At 40.6% G+C, this 25,185-nt stretch overlaps 3 protein-coding genes and 1 pseudogene across 7 annotated transcripts; 1 reads left to right on the top strand and 3 right to left on the bottom strand.

Moving 5' to 3' along the window:
• Nucleotides 1-820: 820 nt before the first annotated feature.
• On the bottom strand, nucleotides 821-3,067 carry LOC106145874 (putative 2-hydroxyacid dehydrogenase SH0752; annotated as a pseudogene).
• A 30-nt stretch (nucleotides 3,068-3,097) lies between these two features.
• On the bottom strand, nucleotides 3,098-10,732 carry LOC102090231 (probable 2-ketogluconate reductase). Of its 2 annotated transcripts, none has more exons than XM_005509803.3 (6): nucleotides 10,507-10,732; nucleotides 8,562-8,946; nucleotides 7,162-7,333; nucleotides 5,669-5,847; nucleotides 4,857-4,953; nucleotides 3,098-4,466 (listed from the first exon to the last, which is right to left on the bottom strand). In XM_005509803.3, exons 1-6 carry the CDS (start codon nucleotides 10,723-10,725, stop codon nucleotides 4,310-4,312), a joined length of 1,209 nt encoding a protein of 402 aa, XP_005509860.1. In that variant the 5' UTR covers nucleotides 10,726-10,732; the 3' UTR covers nucleotides 3,098-4,309. The 2 variants fall into 2 exon arrangements, with proteins under 2 accessions (XP_005509860.1, XP_005509861.1); XM_005509804.3 differs by having other exon boundaries at nucleotides 5,669-5,844.
• Nucleotides 10,687-19,655, top strand: TXNL4A (thioredoxin like 4A). Of its 4 annotated transcripts, none has more exons than XM_065052287.1 (4): nucleotides 10,687-10,711; nucleotides 11,134-11,307; nucleotides 18,306-18,409; nucleotides 19,093-19,655. In XM_065052287.1, the coding sequence occupies exons 2-4, from the start codon at nucleotides 11,155-11,157 to the stop codon at nucleotides 19,262-19,264; spliced, it is 429 nt and encodes a 142-aa protein (XP_064908359.1). In that variant the 5' UTR covers nucleotides 10,687-10,711; nucleotides 11,134-11,154; the 3' UTR covers nucleotides 19,265-19,655. The 4 variants fall into 4 exon arrangements, with proteins under 4 accessions (XP_064908359.1, XP_064908357.1, XP_064908358.1 ...); XM_065052285.1 differs by lacking the exon at nucleotides 10,687-10,711 and adding an exon at nucleotides 10,801-10,911; XM_065052286.1 differs by lacking the exon at nucleotides 10,687-10,711 and adding an exon at nucleotides 10,851-10,900.
• Nucleotides 19,656-21,899: 2,244 nt separating this feature from the next.
• HSBP1L1 (heat shock factor binding protein 1 like 1) lies at nucleotides 21,900-24,874 on the bottom strand. The gene is made up of 4 exons (XM_065052290.1): nucleotides 24,640-24,874; nucleotides 24,378-24,444; nucleotides 23,327-23,421; nucleotides 21,900-22,249 (listed from the first exon to the last, which is right to left on the bottom strand). Exons 1-4 carry the CDS (start codon nucleotides 24,862-24,864, stop codon nucleotides 22,244-22,246), a joined length of 393 nt encoding a protein of 130 aa, XP_064908362.1. The 5' UTR covers nucleotides 24,865-24,874; the 3' UTR covers nucleotides 21,900-22,243.
• Between the last annotated feature and the right edge of the window lie 311 nt (nucleotides 24,875-25,185).

Below are 25,185 nucleotides of genomic sequence, written 5' to 3'. Positions count from 1 at the left end.
TCTTTGTAAATTTAGCTGCCTGAACATTGAGAACTAAAGAAGCTCCTGATTGCAAAAGAATGGCTTTGAATTATCTCCTCCTTAATCCAGAAATAAAGAAAGAAGTCACACTAAGAAAATACCTTCATTGTAATTTTGGACCACATGTCTCCTAGCACGCGCATTCCTTTGTTTTCTTTCAGTGTCCAGTTCAACAACCACAGATTAAGTGGGTAAAGAGCAGACTGGAACTATAGCCAGTTTTGCAACATGCAGACTGCATCTTGCTTCAGTACGTAAGCTTGAAGGGTAAATGTACTTTAAGTAAGCAGGTTTTTAATTTCTGTTGCACTCTACATCAATTATTCATCATAGAACTCTTACATAAATATTAAAGACTGAAAAATATTAAACAGAGGGACTTAGTAATGATACTCAGAAAAGGATTTGTGCCTTATTTTCTCTTTTTTGTGGCTTATGAAATTCTGAAAAGACCTTAAGAAAGGTGTTCACTAGTACTTTTTATTAAATATGAGTTTGTTCAGCTGTTTTTATATTTTATGAAGTAACAGGAATGCCAAGCAAGGCTAGAAATTTCTGACCTTATCCACCGCTGTGTTTTGGTTAGGGCTAGCTAGAGCAGTAACCCTCCTTCTGCAGTCTACATATGGAGAAAAGTTGTCTCAGGATATTTCATGGCTTATAGCTGTAAACATTTGTTCTGCTTGTTGGCTGCAGCTTTCCTGATTGCAACAGCCTCAAGTTGTATGTGGTGATCTTGCTCACCTTTACACTGAAGAGCCCCTGTGCTGGATCTCTAACAAGGATCAGATTCCCAGATACAGAAGTTAAGAGAGGCTAGATCTAAAGGGTGAAATACAGTTAAATACTTGGCAGAATTCCTACTGGTTTAAAGAGAAACAAGGTTTTCTCAAGAACAGTGCTCAAGTTAATCAGTTCTCATATTGTGCCAAGTATGTTTCCTAGTTCTGCAGTCATTCAGAGTTTCAACAAGATCATTTCTGAACTTAAAAATATGGGAAAAAAATAAACAAAAGGTAGAGTTAAGTCTCACTTTAATAAGATATGATAACAATAAAAAAGGTATAAGCTTGATTTTCCTTTTTCTTTTCACATCTCCAGGAAACCTTGGAATTTCTAATATAAAACCTAAATTATGTTTCCAAGTGTTTAATCACCAATTAAATCCTTACAACACTGATTTGAGGGAACTGGTGTGTTTTGGTTTTTTTTTTTCCCTTCAGTTTTAATCTTGGCCCTATTCCCTTATTTCTTGCTATATTCCTGATGTAAATCCTTGAAAAGGAAATACTGACTATCTAAAAAAGAGTTTGTGCTGTAATCGGGTCAAAACATATCTTTACCTCCATGTCCTGTTGTGGTACAAAATGTTCATTTCAAGTGTTTTGGCTCTCAGAGCAATCTTACACCCAATGCTGCCCATGCCAATGATCCCCGGAGTTGCTGCAGTAACTTAAACTCCCAGAAAATTGGCTTCACATTACTCCATACCTGAAGAAACTGCAACATGATAGCCTGCACTTATTAGTCTGCTAACAAGGTGACAGGCTTCTGATTTTTCAGTGTTCTGATATCATCAGCTCTTCTAAAACATAAGCAAAATATTATTAAAGTAACCAAAGATGCCTCAGGATAAAGCTCAGCCACGCTAGGGCAGAGCTATCAGAAATGCCACCAAGGATAGGTTATATAGATAGGAACAAGAACTTAACCTCCCCTTTAATCTATCTCCTTCTGAGGTACAAATGGATTTAAGGGGAGACAAGTCTCCCTTGAGTTTCTATGAATCCTGTGGTAGAGCTGGCAAATCAAAGGTGGGTAAATTTAATAGGATAAATCTCAAGGATCTTTTCCTGAAGCAGAAAGCATTCTAACCAAGCCAAGGGAAATGGCAGGAAAAGATTGTGGAAGAAACTAGAAAGGATGCTACCAGCAGAAACAGGAGCAGACTGGCCTGTTGCTATCTAATGCTCTTTAAACTTCCTGATTCTGCACCAATCCATTACAGCCTCTGAGAATACGCCTCTGTCAGCCCCAGCTTTCAGCATATAGCTTTATTCTGCCTCACTGTTGCCTCCCACACTCCAATTTCTGCAGCAATCACCTGATCTTCGGCATCCCCCACTTTTGGTCAATAACACTGTATGTACCATTACCACATCAAGAAGCATGTCTTATGTCAAGCAAATGTCATAGTTACTGGAAAAGTACCGCTGAAGAAGGTAATAAAATCAAAAGTTTTCATATGTAGGAAGCAACACTTCAGGGTGTTGTTAATCAGAAACTGTTAAATTAACTCTGCAGCCATATTTATTCTAAAAACTAATTCCAGCTTCAAAGACTGCTTGGTCCATAAAACAAAAAGTTGTGTTTGAATCAAATGCAATTAGATTCTGCTGAAGTATTTTCAATGCAGGCTGGTGTCCTGTGAAAACTAAACTCATATGATTTTATGGTTGAAATACATGTTAAATATGTTTGTGTATAATGTGATAATTTAGATATATTGATGATACAGAAAATATATTAAAACACCAATTAATCTATTTGCCAACCCAACATATTTAGATTTTCACATTTTATGTGAAACTATGTGCACTACAGATAACTTTAGGAAAAGCCAAGTTAATGGTAGGTAAATCTCATATGATTTTCAGAAGTCACAAAAGAATTGAGACATTACCTTCTAGTCTTCTAGCAGATGCCAGCAGCAAAGCCATTCCAGTATCTGCTGTGCTGCTGGAAATACCTCATGGAGTATTAGCCATCTTCACACCAAAGCTAGCTACAAGTTTCAGATCCATGTGAACCACCCCTACTTCTGAATTCACAATCACTTTCAAGTTTGGCAGGCCCTGGAGGAGCTTTTGGTCAATGACTGGTTTATGCCACCACAAATAAATCACTTAGAATTTTTTACTCATATGCTTTCCTTCATGGTGATGAGGTAGAAATGTTTCTTCAGGAACACCACATGGACATGCAGTATCCCATGTATGCCACCAATTTCATTTACCAAAAGCCCAGGTAGCTCTCCTCATCCCATAATCTTCACAAAGAAGAAAGACACAAAATGTCAGAAGAAAGACATATAATTATTTCCAGACATTTTAAAGAACAATCACTTTCATGTCCTGTTTCATGACATCTATGACAAGAAATCTCACAAACCACATATTTAGACAGGGAGGTAAACCAACCAAGACAAGAAGCTCTTTTAAGTATAACACAAATTATACACACACAGGTATCCACTTGATCAAGTCTGAGGAAGCTCTGTCCCTCATGGTCTGTAAGGTTTCATATCCCTCTCACCAGGCTCATAACACAAAATTATTTCTAATTACTTAGTTTCAGACCATCAATAGTCTAGGGTAACAAATCTCCCCTGCCCTGAAATCACAGATTACCATATATAGTTTAGAAAAATGTTGGACCCAATCTAGTCCATGAAAAGAAATTACACAACTTCATCGTGAACTTTTGAGTTGCCAGGTTAATTTTTAAATTTACAGCGATTTTTGCAGCCTCATGTTCTGAAGAGACACCAGTGACTTCTTAACTGCACTGCCTTCTCCTGAGGCTATCATAAGTTAAAAAATAATAGATAGTCAGGCAAGAGTTTTCCAAGAAATACTTATGCACTTAAATTAAAAGAAAGGTTGTTTCTTGGCGAGTCAAGATAAAAGTTTAATTTTTGTCTGCACAGTGGAACTAAATATCTTGGGATTTATTTTGGTTTTGAAAAAATCCCCTCAGGAAAACTGAAGATACTTTGTTTTGATTTAACATGTGGATGAAGCAGAGCTCTTCTTAGGCTAGAAAACCTTAGGCCTACAATAATTTCAAAGGAGTCTGCTTTCTTCAGTGTTTTGATATAAAAATAGAATATTGCAATATTGACTGCAAATTTCTGCAGGGAATTAATGCTCAGCTCACCTTTAATATATTTGAGAGTGTTACACAAACTGTTTGGTGTATTTGCTTATCATCATATGGGAGCAAGTACTGGGAACAGAACATGGGTATTCATTGAAATAACGGACTGAAGATATCGAAGTGCATAACTGCTCATTTTAAAATCTTCAAACAAATATCTTTTATTAGTTCCACTTTATTTTTCAGAATTGTAAATAACAGTACAGAATAAGTCTAGTGAGATGACAGCTTTGCAGTATCATGGCAACAAGAGCAGTGCAAGAATAGGTTGCTTATTTTTTAGTTTAAAAGCAATACTGTAACAGTGCTTCCCATACATATGAGATTTAGTGATATCATCTGACACACATCATTTGGGAAACACTTCACTTGGAATGGGTTTGCCATTGAGAACAGCCAGAATGTTTGCTATCGCTTCTTCTGTCATCATACGGATAGCTTGGACCGTCGCAGTTCCAATGTGAGGGGTTATGATGATGTTATTTAATTTTAAGAAGGGATGGTCTCTGTAAGAAGCAGACAGAACAGAATGTATTATACAGGGAATTTACTCTGCAGCTATCCCATGCTAGCTGTTAAGAACTGAACCTCAGGAAACAGCAATGGCATGTTGAAATAAAAGGGCCACAAGCACAGAACCAGCAGAAAGCTTGGTTACCCATTTCTTCTTCCTCTCAATTGCTCTCGTTGCCTTGCCCGTCAGTTAGGCTGGCAAAGAACTGACAGGTACGGGAAAGACAAATAGTTTGTCATTTATTTATGGTTGTGGGCGACTGCCTGAGGTTTTGCCCTTAAACTGTGAGAGAGACTCCCCATGGAGATCCAGATAACGAGCACACTTATGGATACAGTTTAAAACAGTTCAGATTAACAGAGTGGAAAACAGGTTTCTTCACCTTGGCAGAGGTTCAGGGTATGTCACGTCCAGAGCAGCAGCCCTAATAACCTTATTCTGGAGAGCTTCTACCAATGCATCTTGATCAACAATTGCACCTGCATTGAAATAAATCTTGCTGTTGTGATGAGTTAATGAACACGTTTTTACCTGGAAGTGGGGAAAGGTCTCAAGGGTCTAGTAAGAAAAATAACAGAATCTTCATCATGTTAGAAAGTTGAATGTCTTTCTAATAACCATTATCCAAACAAAACAGAGATTTTATTTATTAATCTTTAACTAGAGAGGGATTATGGTCCACTGCATACTGCTTTTCTTGGTATGTGACTGGTTTCAGTCTTTTCCTCATTTTGACACTGACTTCCTGTATTATTATAGAGAAATCATTTAATCTCTTCAAGCTTTCCATTCTTTTATTGCTATCTTGTTTACTGAAACTACAGTATCTCTCATATGCTTGTTCAGTGCCAACAGATCTTTAACCCCATGTGAGGTTTCTTTTCTACATAGCTGTTTCGAATTAAACTCATGTTTTTCCTTGTACCCCATTCATCATCAGTGATAATAAAACTTTCAGTTATTTGCACTAAAAAGCCCTATATTTAGCATAAGGCTAAAGAGAAAAGAAAATCTGTTGAGCATCCCTAAATTCCATAGGACCTTTGAAAACATAGCATCTCATCTATGATAAGTTATTGATTTGTAAACTGCCAGCTAGTTCATGACCCAAACTGGGATATCATAGACTGAGGTTGAACAGGAGAATGTCAACATAATCAGGCAAAACACAACCTTAACTGTGGAGTCACAAACCTCGGCTGATGTTTATCAGAGTAGCTGTGGGTTTCATCAGCCCCAGCTCCTTTTTCCCAATCAGTTTGTGAGTCTCAGGAGTCAGGTTCACAACCAACATAACAAAGTCTGATTGTTGCAGCAAGTCTTCCATCTTCTCACAGTAGTGGGCACCAACTGCTTCTTCCTCCTCCTTTCTTCTGAAGGAAAAATGCACACACCACCAAAACTGACAGAACTATTTCTAACTGGCTTTAACAAACCCTAGGAGAGATCTGGAACAGCATAGAGATTGAGACACTTGAGGTTAAGGTAAAGACATTGATAGGTACAGATGGTGGAAAGGAGGGGGGAAGGATGTGGGCTAGAGGGAGTAAGAGGTTAGAGTGGTGGGTCACTGAAGGAATGATGCATGTGTGAAAGTGAAAGATCTGGGGATGTTGGTCGACAGCCGGCTGAATAAGAGCCAACAGCATCCTAGCTTCCATCAGAAACTGTGGCCAGCAGGACTACAGAAGTGATTGTGCCACTGTACTCCGCACTGGTGAGGCCGCACCTCAAATCCTGTGTTCAGTTTTGGACCCCTCAATATAGCAAAGACATTGAGGTGCTGGAGCAAGTTCAGAGAAGGGCAACAAAGCTGGCGAACGGTCTGGAGCAGAAGGCTTATGAGGAGCAGCTGAGGAAACTGGGGTTGTTTAGTGGGGAGAAAAGGAGGCTCAGGGGAGACCTTAACACTGTCTACAACTACCTGAAAGGAGGTTGTACCATGGAGGGTGTTGGTTTCTTCTCCCTCTGTGATTCTGTGACTCTCCAGCAGCTTTATATCTTTTTTATCCTGTGTCACCCAGACCTGCACACAGTGCTCCAGGTGAGGCCGCTCCAGCGCAGAGCAGAGCGGGACAATCACCTCCTTGCCCAGCTGGCCATGCTATGCTGGATGCATCCAGGACACGGTTGCCCTCTTGGCTGCCAGGGACACTGCTGGCTCATGTTGACTCTCCTGCATCTGTGCCAATCCCTGTAAAGCCTCTCCTTGTCTGACATGTGAGTTAGGACTTGGGGTGGAAAAGGAATGAAGGGGAAGTGAAGTCTGAAAGACAGGGAGCTATAAAACTGAGAGAAGACTCTTGTCATTGGTGCTGGTGTGAGGAGAAGGGTGACTGGCTGGGTGGGCCAGGGATGCTGCCAGAAGCCTGAGGAAGAGTCTGGCAGGACAGTGGACACAATGAGGGCAAAAGGCCTGGTTTCCTTGGACAACATCTTCAGAAAGGTCACACAGCACTTGTTCCAAACTGCTAGTAGCTAAGCAGGGCAGAGCGAGCACAGGAGATAAGGAGGAACTGCTTCCTGACCAGAGAAGGGACCCAAAGCGAGGAAGTGGTGGCATGCTGGTGCTCCTCATGCTGTTTACAACTGTCACAAGTGTCTAGGAAGACCAGGGACAAAGAGCAGAGCTGTGGTTTCTGTCACTGCCCCCTGACTAATTACATGCAGAAACCAGACATTTTTACCTTCGGTTCCTGTTATGGTACAGGATCCTCATGTCGAAGGCTTTGGCTCTCTGAGCCACTTTGTACCCAATGTTGCCCATCCCGATGATCCCAAGCGTTGCTTTGGTGACTTCCACTCCCAACCAGTTGACAGCAAAATACTTCGTGTCTGGAGAAACCGCAATCTGGCAGCCTGAATGTAAACGCATGCTGAATGGGTACAAACTGACCATGAACATAGATTTGGAGAAAAGAAGTTTCTCACCATCACAGTGGCAGGCTCTAGAGCACGCCTTACAAAACTTCTTTGCTAATTTTGACCAATGTAGAGAAGGGCCTGGATGGTGCCATTCCCTGCAGCCAGGCCTGGAGCCAGTATCACAGCTCAGGGTGGGTGGGGGGGGTGGTCCTGGCCTCTGGGAATTAATCCTTCTGCGGCTGGAGTATTTTCTTCCAAGTTCAAATACAGTTTCTTTGACACTCACCAGCCTGCAAGCATTGACTTCACTTTTTTTTTTTTAGCTGGGTTAAATCTCATTAGTTCTCTCCTGGATCACAACCCAAAGCAGCCCCACTGCTTGAGTAGGAGTGAAGGTTGCACATTCCAGCTCAGCCAGGGATCTCTAGGAGCTTTTATAGAAAGAATCTGAGGTCCAACAAGATGCAATAGTTAGAAAACATCATGGGGAAAGAGGTGTTACTTCATGCTTCGGGATGGAGCAGCAATAGCAGAAAAATTATGAGTCCCTTAAGACAGAGGCAACTTCTTGTGATAGTCTCTGCTGACACCTTCCTTCCCCTGAAAGGAATTGCGTAGCAAGGGCATGTGGGGAAAGGACCCGCCTTTGAAGACATGAACTAATGTTGGTGGTACAGTTTGGAATAACTTTGTTAAAATGACTATTGGCTATTTCAATATTAATGTTGATGCTCACTGGGAAATACAACCCATTGGTTTAGACAAACTCTTTGCAGAAGCAGGAAAAAAAATAAGAGTTATACTAATTACTGCTCTAATGATGGGGACATTGCTATTAATGCTTGTACCTTCCTGTAGCTCCTTATACTTGTTCCAAGGGGAAATTGTAAAAGCGGTGACATTTGATTTGGGTGCATTTTGTATCCAGCTTTTACAGCTATAAACAACCCACACAGTGAACAGCCCCCAGACCTTATCCCAAACAGGATATCACAAGTGACTTTGAAGTGCATAATTTAGGCAAAGGCCTTACTTTTGTCACCATTGCCTTAAAAATAAGTGGGACATAGGAAAGGCAGAGGCCTCTGAAAATGGAGTCCTCAGAAATTCTTTTCCCTGTAAAAGCATCCTAAATATTGATTTGGACAGATCATCCAGATCATCTGTAAAAGTGAGATATGCCAAAGAAGTAGCTAAGATCCAGGAAAATTTAAAGCATTACCTTCTACTAGTCTTCTGGCAGAGGCCAGCATCAGGGCCATTCCTATGTCTGCTGTTGAGTCCGCCACGGCATGTGGGGTGTTGGTCACTTTTACGCCAAAGTTAGAAATCATTTTCAAGTCTAAGTGATCAACTCCAACCCCAGAGTTTCCAATTACCTTTAAATTGGGCAGACTTTCTAGAAGCTCACGGTCAATAGTTGGCCTGTTCTCAAATACGAAAACAGATTGGATTTTTTTTCTCATTTCTTCTTTGTTTTCACGAAATTCCTTTAGGGTGATAACGTGAAAGTGTTTCTTCAAAAGTGCTACAAGGTTTTCTAGCACACCATGAGTTCCTCCTACATCCAGGATCAGAACACCTGGCAACTCTTCTCCTGCCATGACCTACAACAGAGGAATAGAAGAAATACTCCTTTGTTTCGGACACCCTTAAAGGAGTGATGCTGTGGTGATTGTTTAAGTTCACACCTGGAACTCATGGAGCTCAATACTGCTTTTAGTGATACAGAAATAATTCACAGTCATTTGGTACTAATGTGGCACATTAGGAAACTTCCCAGAATTTTCACTAAGTGCTGATTTAGACTATAACAACATGGAATACGCACTTCCTCAGATCTAAATCCAGGCCTACAAGGTGTTCTTCTCAAATAGTTTCATTCTAGTCCTGAATCCAGTTTGATTTCATACAAATCTCACAGCTTCTCAAGCTTATTCACAAATTCATTTCTATAGGCAGTGGTATGAAACCGAGACCACTAGAAAGTTACTTGAAGTTTCTTGCCTATTGATTATGCTTGGTGAAGCTGCAGGTGGTGTACGGAGGCACTGAGGCTCAAATGGGTCTGACAAACATCTGTCAGGCATGGTTTACGTCTAACAAATTTCCACGACGAAGGGCCATCCTTGGACTGCTGCTACACTGCCTGCCTTCAGTGTTTTAAACATCCAGTCTATTTACATAAGGTATCTGCTTCCATGTATGTATACATAGATAATCATACATAACATATTGAAATAATATATGTGTAGTAAGTTCTGGTTCTCACGTTGCAGAGAAAAATTTGAAAATATTACTCAGATTGAGACAAATGGGCAAATAAAAAGACCTTCTCTCCTCCTATCCTCTCTGAATTTTCTAGAAAGGAGATATGGCAAAGTGGGGACCTTGGTAATTCTGGGACAAAGCTGGTACAAATTCATGCTGCTGTTCCAGGACTATTCCCCACAGCTGGAGCTCAAGCTTGTGTGGATTTTTTATGGTGCAAAATATGCTTTTCTTCCTGTTTGCTGCAAGTGAACTTTTTAAATGACTGTACAATGTAAAATAATACATACTACTTTCACGAAGCAAAAAGATTGGCTTGGGATGTCCTATCTCAATGGTCAGCTTGATTCTGAAACCTAATGCTGAAATATCCTGGTTTTATTGCTGATCACTTCAAGTGAAACGTCTACCCAGCGTGTTCAAGTACCAGCATGTTGATCCCAAGAGACGAGAGGAGCCGGATGGTACTGAAGTGCAACCACTGCCAGGGGCTGGGCAGCACAGCTCTCACAAGCAGGATTAGTTCTGGGTGTAGGGTGCGCCAGAAAGAAACACAGAAGGTGGGCATGAAGTTGTGACCCAGCTGGTTCAAATATACCTGTATTTTCACACAATAGAATCATAGCATGTTCTGAGTTGGAAGGGACCCACAGGGATCATTGAATCCAACTCCTGTCCCTGCACAGGACAACCCCACAGGTCACACCATGTGTCTGGGGGCATTGTCCAGTCTCTTCTTGAACACTGTCAGGCTTGGGGCCGTGACACCTCTCTGGGGAGCCTGTTCCAGTGTCCACCACCCTCTGGGGGAAGAACCTTTTCCTCATGTCCAACCTAAACCTCCCCTGGCACATCTTCCTGCCATTCCCTTGGGTTCCGTCATTATCAGGCCTCACCTGAACGTCTGCCTTCGGAGTTCTGGAATACAGACCGCGGAGCGAAGGGTTATCAGGGAGAGACAACCCCCGGAAGTTCGCTTTGCGAACGGGTATCAGGCTCCTGGAGGGCAGGACAGCAGCGGTCGGCTGGGTGTGTTTCCTCCACGCGTTAAATAAGAGAGTGAACCTGCCACCGAATTCACTTAAGCCGCACTTTTTTTGGGTAAACCTAAACATTGCCCGGCAGTGAGCAGACCCCCAACCCCTCCTCCAGCACGCCGCCCCACCGAGGAGAGCTTCGCTCCCTCCTCCAGGCGGAAACGCGTATCGCGGTGGCGTGCCCGGCCGTGCTTCGTCACTTCCGCTTCCTCTCGCGGAGCGGCTCTGTTGGCGCCGTTTCAACGAGAGAAGGGTGCCCACGGGGTGCGGCGGGGACGGGACGGGACGGGACGGGACGGGACGGGATGGGATGGGATGGGATGGGATGGGCTCGGCCGTGGCGTCCCGCAAGGGCCCGGCGAGGTGATGGCGTTGCTGCGCCGCAGCCTCGAGCCACCGGGCGGGGGGTGCGGCTGCGGGGGCTGGCGGCGCCTTGCGGAGCCGGCCGGGCCGTCAGCTCTGGGGGGGGTTGCTGTCGTCCCGCAGGCGCCGCACTAGTCCGCCAGGATGTCGTACATGCTGCCGCATCTGCACAACGGCTGGCAGGTGGACCAGGCCATCCTCTCGGAGGAGGACCGAGTCGTGGTCATCCGCTTCGGGCACGACTGGGACCCGACCTGCATGAAGATGGATGAGGTCTTGTACAGCATCGCCGAGAAGGTAAGCGGGGGCTGTGGCGTGAGGCGGTCACTGTCTGCGCTCCGTGTTTCACGTGGCTTACGCGAAGCCTGAGGCAGGTTGTGTAGGAAACAACTACCTTGCAAATATAATAGGCCCAGGAAGGATCTCTCAGCAAAGCATATTATAATAACGATTTTGCAAGATCGGGTGTTCTACCTAATGATAGGCATACATAATAGGGCAAAAAGCCCCTGCTTATATTCCCCCAAATCCCGACTGCAGTTTCCCTCCCCTGTTCGCCATTGGTTGGTACTTCAGGGTTTACAGACTACCCGACGCCTGCCTCAGTTTACATATTTTATTCTTCTAATTCTAACAATACCCTTCCCCTTATCGATCTATTTAAAATATGGGTTCCTGACTCTTTGGCTGCCCTTCCCCCTAGATTATCTTGTAAATACAGGTATCAGTATGCATTCCAGAGTTAGTTTGAAGATACTTTGTTTCACATTAAGGATTCATAGTCTGATGTCTCTCTTCACCTCCCCGTTGAGGTCAGGCACCAGCTCCTTAGTTTTGCAAGAACATTTCTTCGTTAAATGTTCCTTACAGTTGTGACTGGGTTTCTGGAGAGGTATTCTAGCTTTAGGAGGCAGCAAGAAAGCCATTTGGTTTGCTTTCATGAGTGTTGCCTCGAGTCATCGACTGCCCTGATGTTTGTAGTAGGTAATGGTGTGAAAAGAGTGTTGCAGGTTCTGAAATAAAAATCGGTGCCTGTTAATGATCTGTCATTGAAGCACAAAACAAGTGCTTGGTACTAGGACTGCTGTGGCTCCAGGCAGTGCAGCACTGTCACTTTACCACAAGAATGTATGGTAGCTTCAGACTTCCATTTGAATAACTAGCAAAGTTGTTTTCATTTTTACTCTTAAAATGATGAGATTCTAAAATGTACAGGATACTGTTGATTTATCTGTTAGTGACATTGTTTGTGGAGACAGATGGCATTCCGTTAAGTTGCATGGGATGAAATCAATTTTAAGGAGACAAACTCTGAAGCTGCTTTCAGATAGAAACTGAGTGCTTGCCGACAGCTTGTCACTTACTTAAGAAAAATAAAGATAGATATTGAAGAAAAATTAGATTGTTAACATAAATAATCAACTGTCATTTACCTTTTTGCGTAGTTGGTAAAGGTCCATAGGAATAGATGTAGAAAATTGACAGCTCTTCTGTAACTGAGCCCCATAGAAAATGAAGCAAAAAAATCTGAAGCAGAAATGGTAACTTGGGTAGGAAAAACTATCTTCATGTAAAATCATGTGCATACTGCATAACTTGATAGAGAGTTCTTTTCATGGTGTACTCCTTTCTCTTCTAATGTTATTTTAAAATAAATGAACTTGGGTCTCAGAAATCTGTCCAATGAAAGATCTGTGCCTATAGCCAAATGTTAAGACATAATAAAATACAGTAAAATGTTGTGACTTGGTTTAATTTAGTTGTTTTGTGTTTATAACATGGTGGGAGTATTTTATGCTCTGATACTGTTAGTATGGACTTTGGCAGGATGCCTGGCAATTCGGCAGACATATTAGCAGTTAGGGGTGACTGGGGGAAGAAAGAACAATGTAACTTCTCATTTAAAAATCTCCCTCTGCAGAAATGGCAAATTAAAGGGGGAAATCCTTCCTCAGCCTCTTGCTTACAAGCCATGTTTGGATCTCTGCTGTTTTAAAGAGTGAGTAGAAGTTCCAATTGTACAGGTGTTTATGCTAGAGAATGATATAGAATGTTAACATGCTGTAATTGTATGCTACAATTGAAGAAAATGTAGCCGTATTTTACATTTGTTACCATGGTGCAATATAATTTTAATCTGCAGTGTATTTTTGGGTAGCAGTAATTTTTATCTGTACTTTATAATAGGAAAACAGAATTTTTTCAACTTGAATCATTCTGGGTGCAAAGAAACTAGAATACTATAAGAAAATACAAAGCAGATTATTTTCACTGAAAGGTGCTCCACTTACAGTTGACTCTGTTTTTTCTCCCAGTGTTACATGCAAAAGAAGCAAGGTTTCACTGAGTTTCAAAACAAATGAGAATTATCCATATGTCAGGTTTTCAACCGAACATCTAAGAACTGAGTTTCAAAAAATTCCTCTGGAACACCTGCAGCTGCTGCTTTAAAAATACAGTTTGAGGGTTTATTTATTTGTCTATCTAGCTATTTACTTATTTATTTATTTTGAAAGGTGGGTCATGATTATAAAAACCCAACCCCTGAAATACAGGGCTGATAAGTTACTCTCTAATAGCCCTTTTAAAAATAAATATTTTAAACCCCTTATTTATCTAGGACTGCATACTGTAAATTGGATAACCTCTTGTGAAACTAAGTCACTTTAACCAGTAGGGAGCTGTGGCTTTTGCTAAACATTAGTTGTGCCTCTGCCTTTCTGTTAAGGTTACATGAAAAGTGACAGAGGAAAAGAAGGTGGGGGCAGGGAGAGAGGTATAAAAAAAATACTGATACTATAGTTACTGGTGTTTTTAATTATAGTTAAGCTAATGCAGTAACTCATCTATAGTTTTCCAAATTATTAGCTGTAAGCATTGCTCTCAGCATATGTCTTTCTCTTTTTCCCTAGAAATTTATCACCTAAACTTAAAGCATAATTAGCAAGAAAAAAGTTTATATAAATATTGACAGTACAGACTTTGAAGTTTGTACCTACTGTGTTTGCAGCCTCTGTCAGTTCAGTAATACAAGTCTGCTACCTGCCTTCAACGTGAATGATCTGTTGCAAAAGGTAGTCTCAGTTCCTGTATTTTTTTTTCTTGTGATTTCCTTGTCCATAAAGACATCTAAACATAAAAAAACATTGTCTAGAAGCTGGTTAGAAAGATGAGAAGATGGAATCTTAGCTCTTGTCTCAGATTTCCTTAGGTATTTGCTGCATGCACTTTGGGCCATAAGGTATGGCTGTGAGATTTGCTTCTTAAAGGGAGCTGGAATCAACAACAACAACCAACCAAAAAAAAAACCCCAAACAAACAAGAGTATTACTGACCCCTAACAGGAGTTTAAAGAAACTTCATGATTGTTGCCATTCTTTCTAGTCATTGATCATATTACTGTGGCAATCTCATTTGTAGGAATGCATTATTTTTTTTTTAATGACTTTGTTAATGAAGAAAGTCGGGAGGGTGAACTTGGGAGGACAAATGAGATTTATTTCGTCTGGCATATGATTTTTCCTACGTCTGTTTCCTATTTACCTGCTAAGTGTGTGGTCTTGATCAAGATAGGATACAGAATCTGTATCTGATGTTAAGGGCCCTGTAGATTCCTCTGCTTTATAGTTTTGAGATGTACTCTTTAAAGTTTTAGTAGTTGTCCATCCAAGTAGATACAGTTCTGTGAAGTATTAAAATAGCCTGTAACTGTAGCTAGGCAATAATGTACTTTTTGGGTTTGTATATGTGTATTGAGTAATACAGACTAATCTGTGAAGTTACAGTAATTAAGAAAAAAAAATAACCTAAATAGAAGCCCATCCCATGAACGTAAGATTGATATATTTTTGAATCCATGCTGCTGGTTGACTTTTAGTTTCCTATTCTGTTCTGTCCCCATGGACAGGAGCTACAATGGCCTGGTAAGAAACTTTTGAATTGGAAGGTGGACAAAGGAAGTCAGTGTGCCATAAATAAATACATTCAGAAGTTAATAGTTTTTGTTTTTCTACTGAAAATGTTTTTATCTTTAGGTATTGAACAAATGTGGAGCTGTGTAAAAGGAGGTCTAACACTAGGGGGTTTCTTTTTTCAGAAAGCACCTGACTTACTGCAACAAATTTACTCTATGTTAGTGTATGTTGTCAGGCTAAGTACTTTCAGAGTAAACTTGTGTTCTTATGTGTTCAACTTCTACAATACCACGAGGCTTTTTGCTTATTGTCTCAACTGCAAAATTTTGGTTTACGTTAGCAACCTCAGTGTAGTCTCAATTGTTACAACTGCAGCTGCTTTTATTTAGTGTGGTCTGCTTGCTCAGAGTTGTATTTAATTCTTGTTCTGAGGTCTCCATACTCTATCCCCAGTTATAACTCAAAAGTCAGAAAGAAACCTTCTTAGCAACCACTGCCTTGAAATAATAGCAGAGCGTGTTCTGTATAGGGATGTAGTTTTTGAACTGACAACTCTATCTGGGGTATGGATTTGTGTCTCAATGGATGGGGAGAGCTTAAGCGTTGGTTTGTCTCTGCAGACTTACTAGCTTAAGTATCGATCAACTCCTGCATCCATACCAGCCCGGATCCAGAAATACTTCAATTGCTTTTGCTTCCAATGAAACTTGAGCTAAAGCCTTTTGAATTAGAGCCAGCTCTATGTGAGGCCAACTCAGAGGCAGCTCTGTATTGCTGTGAAGCTGGCTGTATCTTGGTCCCAGTATTGTGTCTGGGTCAGTAAATGCTTCTTCAGGCTGTAAAACTGGTCCATACTGTGCAGAGGAGAGGCATCTGAGTAGTTCTGCAGGGCTTGTCTTGTGTTGAAATAAAATGCATCTTAGTGACAAGCCTGCCTGGTGTGGCATAGCTACTAAACAGGAGATATTATGGCCACAGCAGTGCTTCTGCATTCCCCTTTCTGTATTTGCCTCTTACTTGTGTTTTCATCTAGTTCATTCTTGGGCCTGAATCCCCCCCTCCTGCTGCTGCGTGTAGTGGAGTGTTACATGGCAAGACCCACGTCAGGGACAGCCTTGGCAGCCAGCGCCCAAACTTAGTAGAGCATGTCCTTATTCAGTGCACTTGCAGGCTCGGTGGTTTTGAAGTGCTAATCTTGTCCAATTTGAAATGAAGAAAGCAAGGGGGGAAGAATAGAGCCACTTTTAGAGTTCTGAATTCAAATTTGAGAGTCTGTGTCTAGCTTTGAGGTCTCCTTTAGACGTCATACAAGCTTTTGAGTGGGTGACTGTCATCAGTTTCACTTCTGTAAAAGTAGGTAGAAGGAAGATTCAGTTAATGTCTGAGATACTTCGATTACAGTGATAACTTGCATGTATGCTGTGCAAAGGTGATTGTTTAAGACTTGAATAGTTTGGTTCTCTTTTCTAAAATCTTAAGCTGTTGATATTCACTGTTAGTGATGAGCATTTTCTGCTTCTGCAACAGCTGAACTAAATTAAATGTATATGATGTAAGACTAAAAGTTTTGTTGTGTGTTTTTTTTTTTTTTTAATGATGCTAAAAATGGCAGCAGGATGGAAGAAGGAATGATAGGAGAAAATAAAAATGGCTCCTCAGATTGGGGGGGTGGGGGTTGTTGTTGTTTTGTTTGTTTAAAAAAAAACAACTGTCTTTTGCCTCCTGAGGCTAGTCATGGAGTAACTTCAGTCATTTCTCAGCTGATTCTGAACATCCCATTAAGTTTCTTAGACATCTTTCATATAAAATTGAAAGGGGCATGAATGACAACTTCTGAGGGTGTTAAGAGTTTGATACAATATTATGAATAACTTGGCTTTTCAGGGCTTTACCTCTTGCCTCTTTTGGAAGATGGGTTAAATGGAATGTTTTCATTAGATTACTGATAGAATCTAGGATTATAGCTGGCTCCAAAAAAGCATAGTAAAAACTATTTTAATGCTGTGTCATTCCAGAAGAGACTTTTATTTTCTTTGCTAGTGATACTTATTTACATGTTTGAAGTGTGATTATTTTTTATAATCTAGAAACTTGTCTTGAAGTAGAAGTCCATCAAAATTTATTTACTGTGTGCTTCTGTGTTTTGTTTTGTTTTGTTTTGTTTTGTTTTTTTAAACAGCTACATACTTCCTGAATTAAAGTGCCTGCTAAGATGTTAAGTAACAGGGTACAGCATATATAGCATTTTTCTGGTACAGTCTAATCCTGTTTTGTGGACTAAAATAAAATGTCTTTCATGAAGCAGAAATTGTACTCATCGTTGCTTTTACACACATTTGATAGAAAAACTTAAGAAGTGGCAAGTATGGTGACAAACAGTAAGTTTGTCATAAATCTTCAAGCACTTACATTAACCTCAGACTGGTAATTTTGCTTAGTCACATGGGAAGGACTAAAATTATATTTGCATGTAAGGAAGGATGGGCAGGGCAAGGTTGTGTGTTCATGGTATAATGCGTAAGTATTTGATACTACACCCTATATTTAAAGGTTTACATAATTTAGATGCCTACTGATTTGTTTTAATGTGTGTGTTAATGTCTACTGTACATGTGTGAGCTAAGTTTAGAAACTAAAGCTTCTCTAATTCCACTTAAGACCAAATATGCTACAACTAGGAAACAAAAATGTGACATGGTTTTCCTCCAGGAATTAAGACATTAACTGTGTCATTAAAGGGGAAGGATTCTTCTGCATTTAACTCAGTAATTATGCAAAATGAGAGCCTGCTTTACCAGAATTGCACAGAGAATAGCTTCTCATCAAGGTCATCTTTTCATTATTAATTAATTTTTTAAGCTCCTGATTAGCTTATACCTCTCAAAAAAAGCTCTCAGTTTTTATTATTAAATTAGCAGTTTTACTTTAATTTAATGAGCCTTGTTAAAGAAATTATGTGGTTTAGAGGGGAAAAATGCTTGGAGGCAGGCACCAGGGCATTTTAGATCATTAGTTTTCTGAAGTCTAAAAGCAGCCGATGACAGGCAAAGAAGTTACTCTACTTGTTTAGAGCTGTGCATGTCACTCTGAGGTCTCAGTTGTATATAAAGGACATTTGCTTCTCTGGATGTTGATTTAGCACAGGATCTTTCCAGTTCATACTGGATGTCAAATCAGCATCTTGGCTGTATTGAAAAAATATTTTTCATGTTAATTGGTCATTGTGGTTAGAAATAATAGCAAGATTGTTTACTGTGATTTTATAAATTATTATTTTGGAAAGTAAATGTTGCAATAACGAAAGCTTATGCCTTTTAATCAGTAATACAAATAATCAAAGGCTTAGTATTGCTTTTATATTTCCTGTTTTCTTCTGTTTAGGTAAAAAACTTTGCTGTTATTTATCTCGTGGATATCACTGAAGTACCAGACTTCAACAAGATGTACGAGTTGTACGATCCCTGTACCGTGATGTTTTTCTTCAGGTACATGATGATCCTGGAATGTAACTCAGTTAAATTTTTTGTATGTCAAACACAGTGTCTCAGTAGATAATTTCTAAATGCATGTTAGCATACTGATGCTTATATTTCATCTTTCTCCAAAAGAGTAAACTGATTAAATAGGAAATAGCTTGTTTTCCATTTAGACTAGTAACAATGTTTTGATAATAGAGTACACGTTAGTGATAGTGAATCCAATATTTTTAGCTTTAAATATGAAACTCTTTGTATAGAATACTGCAGTAATATGGCATCCAGGCTTGTCAAACTTGCTTTAAAGATATACCCAAAGTATTAAGGTGTTTTGGAGCTAAGGCGTCTACATTGATGAGATAAAATGCACTACTGACAAGCATGGAACTCTCTAGTGTTAGACAGTAGTGGGAAAGAAATACAAGCTATGAGGAATATACTGAAGATAATTGCACTGAGTAGCAATCTTGTGGGCATGTTTGCAGTCTTTATTCTAGCTTTAGGAAAAGACAGTAAAATGTCGGCTTGAGTGACAGGAGTGGATACTCTTTCTTTGAGGCTTATTTTGCAAGACTGATTATAAGGACTTTTTTTGAGTCCTACAGAGCATTGTGAGGGATATGAAATTTCTTTGTGAATTATAATACCATTTTAACTTGTCTCTTTTTTTTTTTTTTCCTCTCCCTTTAAAGGAACAAACACATCATGATTGATCTAGGTACAGGTAATAACAACAAGATCAACTGGGCAATGGAAGATAAGCAAGAGATGATTGACATTATAGAAACTGTTTATAGAGGAGCCCGCAAAGGTCGAGGTTTGGTGGTATCACCAAAAGATTATTCCACTAAGTACAGATACTGATACTTCTTGGGGGCTACCTTTTTTTTTTTTTAACCCTACATCCACTTAAATTTATTCTTGTGTGTATATATATTAAAGAAAAAAGGTAACAATTCCTTCAACTTTGAGCGTATTTTGAATTATTTAAATGTTTTGAATGGTATTTGGAAAAGTAGAAAACACAAAGCCTAGAACTGTCTGACTGCAGTAAGACTGTAGTTGAATTTTGGATTTTTTTTTTATTTTTTGAAGACTTTACTCTGTGTTGTCCTTTTGGTATTACGTATTTTTGTACACAAAAAGGCTGTTTGCAGAAAAACATTTCAACTGTTTGTGTTTGCTTTTGTTACACAAATATCTGGGAAAACTATGCTATAGCTTTTTAAAAAAATAAAGTGATTTCTACTTTTCACCTGTATTTTCTTTAGCTAATTAAATTGAGAATGGAAACAAATGCAAGTTGCAAAGTCAATGTTGAAGAGGAAGGCTTATCACTTCTGTCAATCTCCTTGCAGAGTATCTTGGTCTTATGTATCCACTAAAAATAGGAACAAAACACAAAGGTGCACTTATTAAAATTCAGCAAAATTCAGGGAATAAATATTTAGCAGAAGTCAGAGAAAGTTGGAACCTCCCCCCTACTTAATTAACTTGTGGTAATGGACTTCTTTGTCATGGTAATTAAGCATACAGTAGCCAATTTGCTTAGTAGTTCTGCAGTGGCTAAGAGTAATTGCAGTTCTGGAGCTGGCTGCATATTCATCAGTTGAAGAGAGGATGAGCTGTGCTTTCTCTCATTTGACCTCCAGTTTGTCAAAGGGTATATTAAAATGCGCATAAATTCATCAGACTTGGATTGGATTCCACTGTGGCATGGCTTTTGAAGTTTCCATTTACATTTCTGACGACTTTTGTTTTGTGGTAATGGAGCCAGTGTTGTGTGGGTGGGTTTTTTTATTTTGGGGTTGGTTGTTTTGTTTGTTGTGGGTTTTTTGTTTGTTTGTCTGTTTGTTGGGCGGGAGGGAGGAAGTTTGGTTGGTAGGTTTTGGATTTTTTTTTTTTTTTTTTTGTTCATTGGTATTTTTTATCTGATACATGCATATTTAAAGGATTGATAAAAAACCAAGCCAGACTATACAGAAAGGTCCAGTTTGTCACAAGACAAATTAGAATATGCTTTTTTAACCATCAGGTGTGTTTTAGATTATTTAGAATGAGTCAAGAAAGTAAAACATAGCATCTCAATTTCTGCTTAAATTTAGTCTAGCTTGCAGTGTTTATTAATTATGGAATCCCCTATGCTGGAAGGGACCACCAACCTCCTAGTCAAAGTAGGTTCCACTTGATCAGGTTGCCTGGGACTGTGTCCAGTGTTGAGCATCTCTAAGGATGGAGATTCCTCAGCCTTTCTGGAAAGCCTGTTCTTCTACTTGAGCACCTTTAGAATGCATCCATAATAGCTGGAACTTACTCTGTTCCAGATCGTGTCTATTAATGCTCTCCTGTAAAACGAAACTGTTCCCCATACCCTACCATGGGGTAGTTGTTGCCAGCAAAAAGCTATAGTCTTAAGGCTGAACTAACAGAATTCTTTGGAACCCTCTTACACTTTGTACTCCACCATATCTTGGTGGGTCTGTTTTAACTCCATCATAACAATATATTTCTTCAACTGAGGAGCCCCCAAATTGACACTATTCTAGGGATGCTCTCGCCGGAGTTGAACAGAGGCAAATCTACACGTGCTCACACTGAGGAGCGTGTGGCTGCAGCCTGCATTGCCAGAGCACTCTCCAGCTTGTGCCCCAGGCTCCGCTCCTTTCCTGCAAAGCCACATGCCAGCCAGCCAGCCCCTCACAGCTGCCCTGCAGCGTAAGTTTACCCTGTCCCAGAGGTGATGCTTGGCACGTTCCTTTGAACTTCATGAGGTTCCTGTTGGCCCATTTCTCCAGCCCGTACTTTAACATATCAACCTGTCCCCCCAGTCTGGCATTGTTTGCAAATCTACACTGATTAAAGCATTGACTCTGTAATATATGCTAATTATCAACACCTGCTGCAGTTTCAAAAAAACATTTATCCTTCATTAGCTGAGGCATTCTGTTGACCTGGTAATGCTCCAATTTCTGCACTTGTAAGAGGCTCCCATTAAGTTTCAAACAAAATCTTTCCTGTGAAAAGTGCCAATGTTTTTGTGAGCAAGAACCTTAGAGTTAGTGCAGGTGGCCTGTTCTCTTTGACTCTACCATATCTTGTTCAGGGCATGTTTGGTAACTACAATTCCTTATCTGTCTCAAAGTCTTTAAAATAGGGGTTTTTATTAAAATGCCTAATGTTAAAAAATTGCAGTTGGCACAACAGGGATACCTGAATGGCATTATCTGCACAGGTATGCACAGCTTTGCTTGGGCTTGTGAAAAGAGTAATGACTGAACAGCTGTAATCTGTGCAAATAGGCATTTCTTTTAGTGCAGAACAGTTTATATTCATTGAACCTATGCAGTTTTGCAAAGGCACCTTTCTAATAACATAAGGTGCATTTTGTAATGTAAAACATTTAAAGCTGCATCAAAATGGCACATGCAAATGGAAAAGTTTTGTCATAAAAGGATCTTGTTATTCTGAGAACATTTAAATTACAAAGGCAACAAAGAAATATGATGAAAATTTTAATATTTAAATAGATGAAATACATTTTCATACACGGAAAAAGTTTGTGACATTGACTACATAGGTTATAGTTTTCTGTCCAAGATAGTGGTTTTGCCTCCCCTGAAACAGTTCTTTCCCAAATACAGGAAAGACAGTGTCTCATTTAGGTGAATAAACCCAGCTTTCTACTTTTCTTCCTAGGGCAATAGTTTAAAAAAAAAAAAATTACACTGTAACCAAGCATGTTTGTTTTCGCTGACACATTTTGTGACTAGGGACACTGATTTTAAACTCCCAGATTCAGTGTGGTGCTGTTCTGCCTTTATCTTTCGTGGTCACGTCCTCATTTCAGTGCTGCAAAGAAACAGTGAATAAGTAGGTCAGTGGTTTAATTATTCATGAATGTGATTCAGCATAAAAACAGGAAGATGTCTCTACAATTAAATACATCTTCATGGATTACCTTTCTATATTTCTTAAAATTATTTCATAGCTTGTAATGAAAAAGGCATCAGAAAGAAAAGATGCCTAAATTACCAGTATCTTTACAGACATTCCTGTCTTTCACTGGGTAAGCAGTCTCTAAAGGACAAAAATAATTGCTGCGTCTCAGTTTGAATCGGGAAAGTGTACAAGAACAGGCAGAAGACATCACTCCCACCCACAGAACACGGAAGGAACGCTGTCTCATGAATATTGAAAACAGCAGTCCACTGGAAGCAGGGGAGCATTTGCAACAGATAGCAATATAAAATCCAGCACACAATCATGAACTGTAACATGATTTTATATTACACAGTGTTTGCCAGTGCTAGGTTAATGCTTGGACTCCATGCATTATCTTAAAGGTTTTTACCATGCAAAATGATTGTACAATATTGAGGTTATCCTTGATCCTTCCATCCCTGGTCTTAGTGCTACAAGAACAAACAACTGCTCTGTGAGGGGTGACAGTATTTACAAGGTGTGCTCTGAGCTACGCTGGGCAGCTGAAAGCAGGTTTAGAAAGAGACGTACATAAATTTCTGCCAGCAAGAATCCTCAGTCAGCTAGGTTAGCGTACTTGAGGGACAGGAATGGTGGGCAGGAGTGCTTTAAGCCACATATGTTTTAATACAAATGCACAGCCTCAGTTTACATATTTGGGATTAGTTTGCACTACCCCTTGGATGTGGCACTGAGCTGGGACAGATGCAGCAAGCTATAGTTGGTGTTCTTTTGAAAAAGTGGTAGCATTCTTTGGATTCTGCCAAAAAGAAATACAGGTAATTTAAAATACTTTAAAATATTTCAAAATATTTCATTTTACTTTAAAATCCAAGTAAATGCAGGTATGATAAATATGTAAACAATATTTTCATGCTAGATACTGCCCATAGTTCAAACCTAAGTGGAAACACATAAAATACAGTAAAAATTAAGTTTCTTTACTCTCAGCTCTTCATCGGTGTTTTCTATTCCAGCCTCTGTCATCAGGTCAGCAACATGCTTCTCGAGATCATCAATGCGCTCACCCATTTCTTCCAGTAAAAAGTTAAAGATAACTTATTTATAAATAAATAATTCTATAATTCTGTATATTTTTCTTCTGTGAGAAAAAATAAGCAGCTTTATTCCAGATGTCTCAGCTGCTTACGTATTCAACACTAACACAAGATGAAGCATGCACAAGGTCTATTATTACAAGACAATCCCACTTTCTTTCACAACACAGAAGCATTCAAGTTCTAAATGTTTTCAGATGCCTTCCTGTATGCCTGCGAGTGAAATGGAGTATTTTCTGTGTGAGAGATTGCTTGCTTTCCAAGGAACTCCTAGGTGATACCATCCAGTCAACACACGCAATCAGAATATGGGTGTTGCTAAAATATTCTTCTCTTACACTAAAGCAGCTGCTTCCTGAAAGGCTGAGTTACAGAAAAAAACAGAAAATGTAATAAATTCACAGTTTCAGAGAGCAAAGATTCCGTAAGTACTTCTAATGAGAAAGCTTGGAGCTCCTTGAGGTCTTAATTTCTCTTTTTGAGGCCACACCTTCCCATGCTCAGGAGGCTAACAGTTGTTTTTAGACAACACACAGCAATACCCTGATTTAAGTGGCATTTTTGAAGATGACTCCTTTTTAAATGTGCCTTTGGGATCTTTACACGTAATTTGCTGCTTATTTTAGTTGAGTTCAAGAATTGCTGCATAGAGACTAGCTCACTGGGAGTTGATCCTTTCAGCAAAACATTTTTTAGAATTTCCTTCTTGGGAAAAGTAAAAGGACCGGGGCGGGGGAGAAGGAGGACAATTCAGCTGTCTCTACATCATAGGTGTTTAGCAACGGCAATCATTGTTGCTTAATTTGATGATTACGAGAAAGCGCAGCCCGATTTTCAAACGCAAAGTGCCTCTTTACATGGCGGGGTACCGCGGCGGGGGGCCGGCAGCCGCACGAAACCTCCCGCGGAGCCAGTAACCGGGGTTCAAAAGAGGATATTTCTCAGCGATATCTTTTCAGTCAGAGCTTGAAAATTCTCCTGCAGCTGGTGCAGCAGATTTTCCGCCTGGGGGGAAAGAAAGAGAAAGCAGGAGCCCCGGGCGGCGGCGCACGGAGAGCAACTACAGCCCAGCGAGCCAGGCCGGGGCGCCGGGACCGCGCCTCTCCGCCCCGCTTCGCTCGGCAGTGCAGGGGATCCCGCCGCAAGGCTGCCCAAAAACCCGCCCCCGCTCCCCGCCGCCGGAGTTCGACCTGCGCTCACCAGCTGCGAGAGGTCCCCGGCGCCCGGCGGGTCGGCGGCCGCCATGGCCTCAGCTCCGCGCCGCGACCCACCGCCCGCCTCCCTGGCCTCGGCACCGCGGGGCGGGCCGGGCCGGGCCGGGCAGGTGAGCGCCCCGCCCGCTGCTCCGCCGCGCCGCAGACCGGGCGGCTGGGGCGCTCCCCGGCGCCGAGCTCTGAAGGGAGCGGGTGGATCGTCGGATACCATCTGGCGGTGGTATTCCTTTATTTTCCAAATAAATCGTAATTCCGCGGAGCTATAGCTAACTAAGGGTGTTGAGGTTTGAGCTTCAGAGGTTTCACAGAATCACAGAATGTTAGGAAGGGACCTTGAAATATCATCTAATCCAATCCTCCCGCTGGAGCAGGGACACCTAGATGAGGTTGCACAGGAAGGCATTCAGACAGGTTTTGAATGTCTCCAGAGAAGGAGACTCCACAACCTCCCTGGGCAGCCTGTTCCAGTGTTCTGTCACCCTCACTGAGAAGAGGTTTCTTCTCAAATTTAAATGGAAACCCCTGTGTTCCA

This window comes from Columba livia, chromosome 2, assembly GCF_036013475.1.
Source record: "Columba livia isolate bColLiv1 breed racing homer chromosome 2, bColLiv1.pat.W.v2, whole genome shotgun sequence".
Classification (NCBI taxonomy): Eukaryota; Metazoa; Chordata; class Aves; order Columbiformes; family Columbidae; genus Columba; species Columba livia.
Note: the sequence above shows the minus strand (reverse complement) of the source record. Positions and strands in the feature narration are given on the sequence as shown.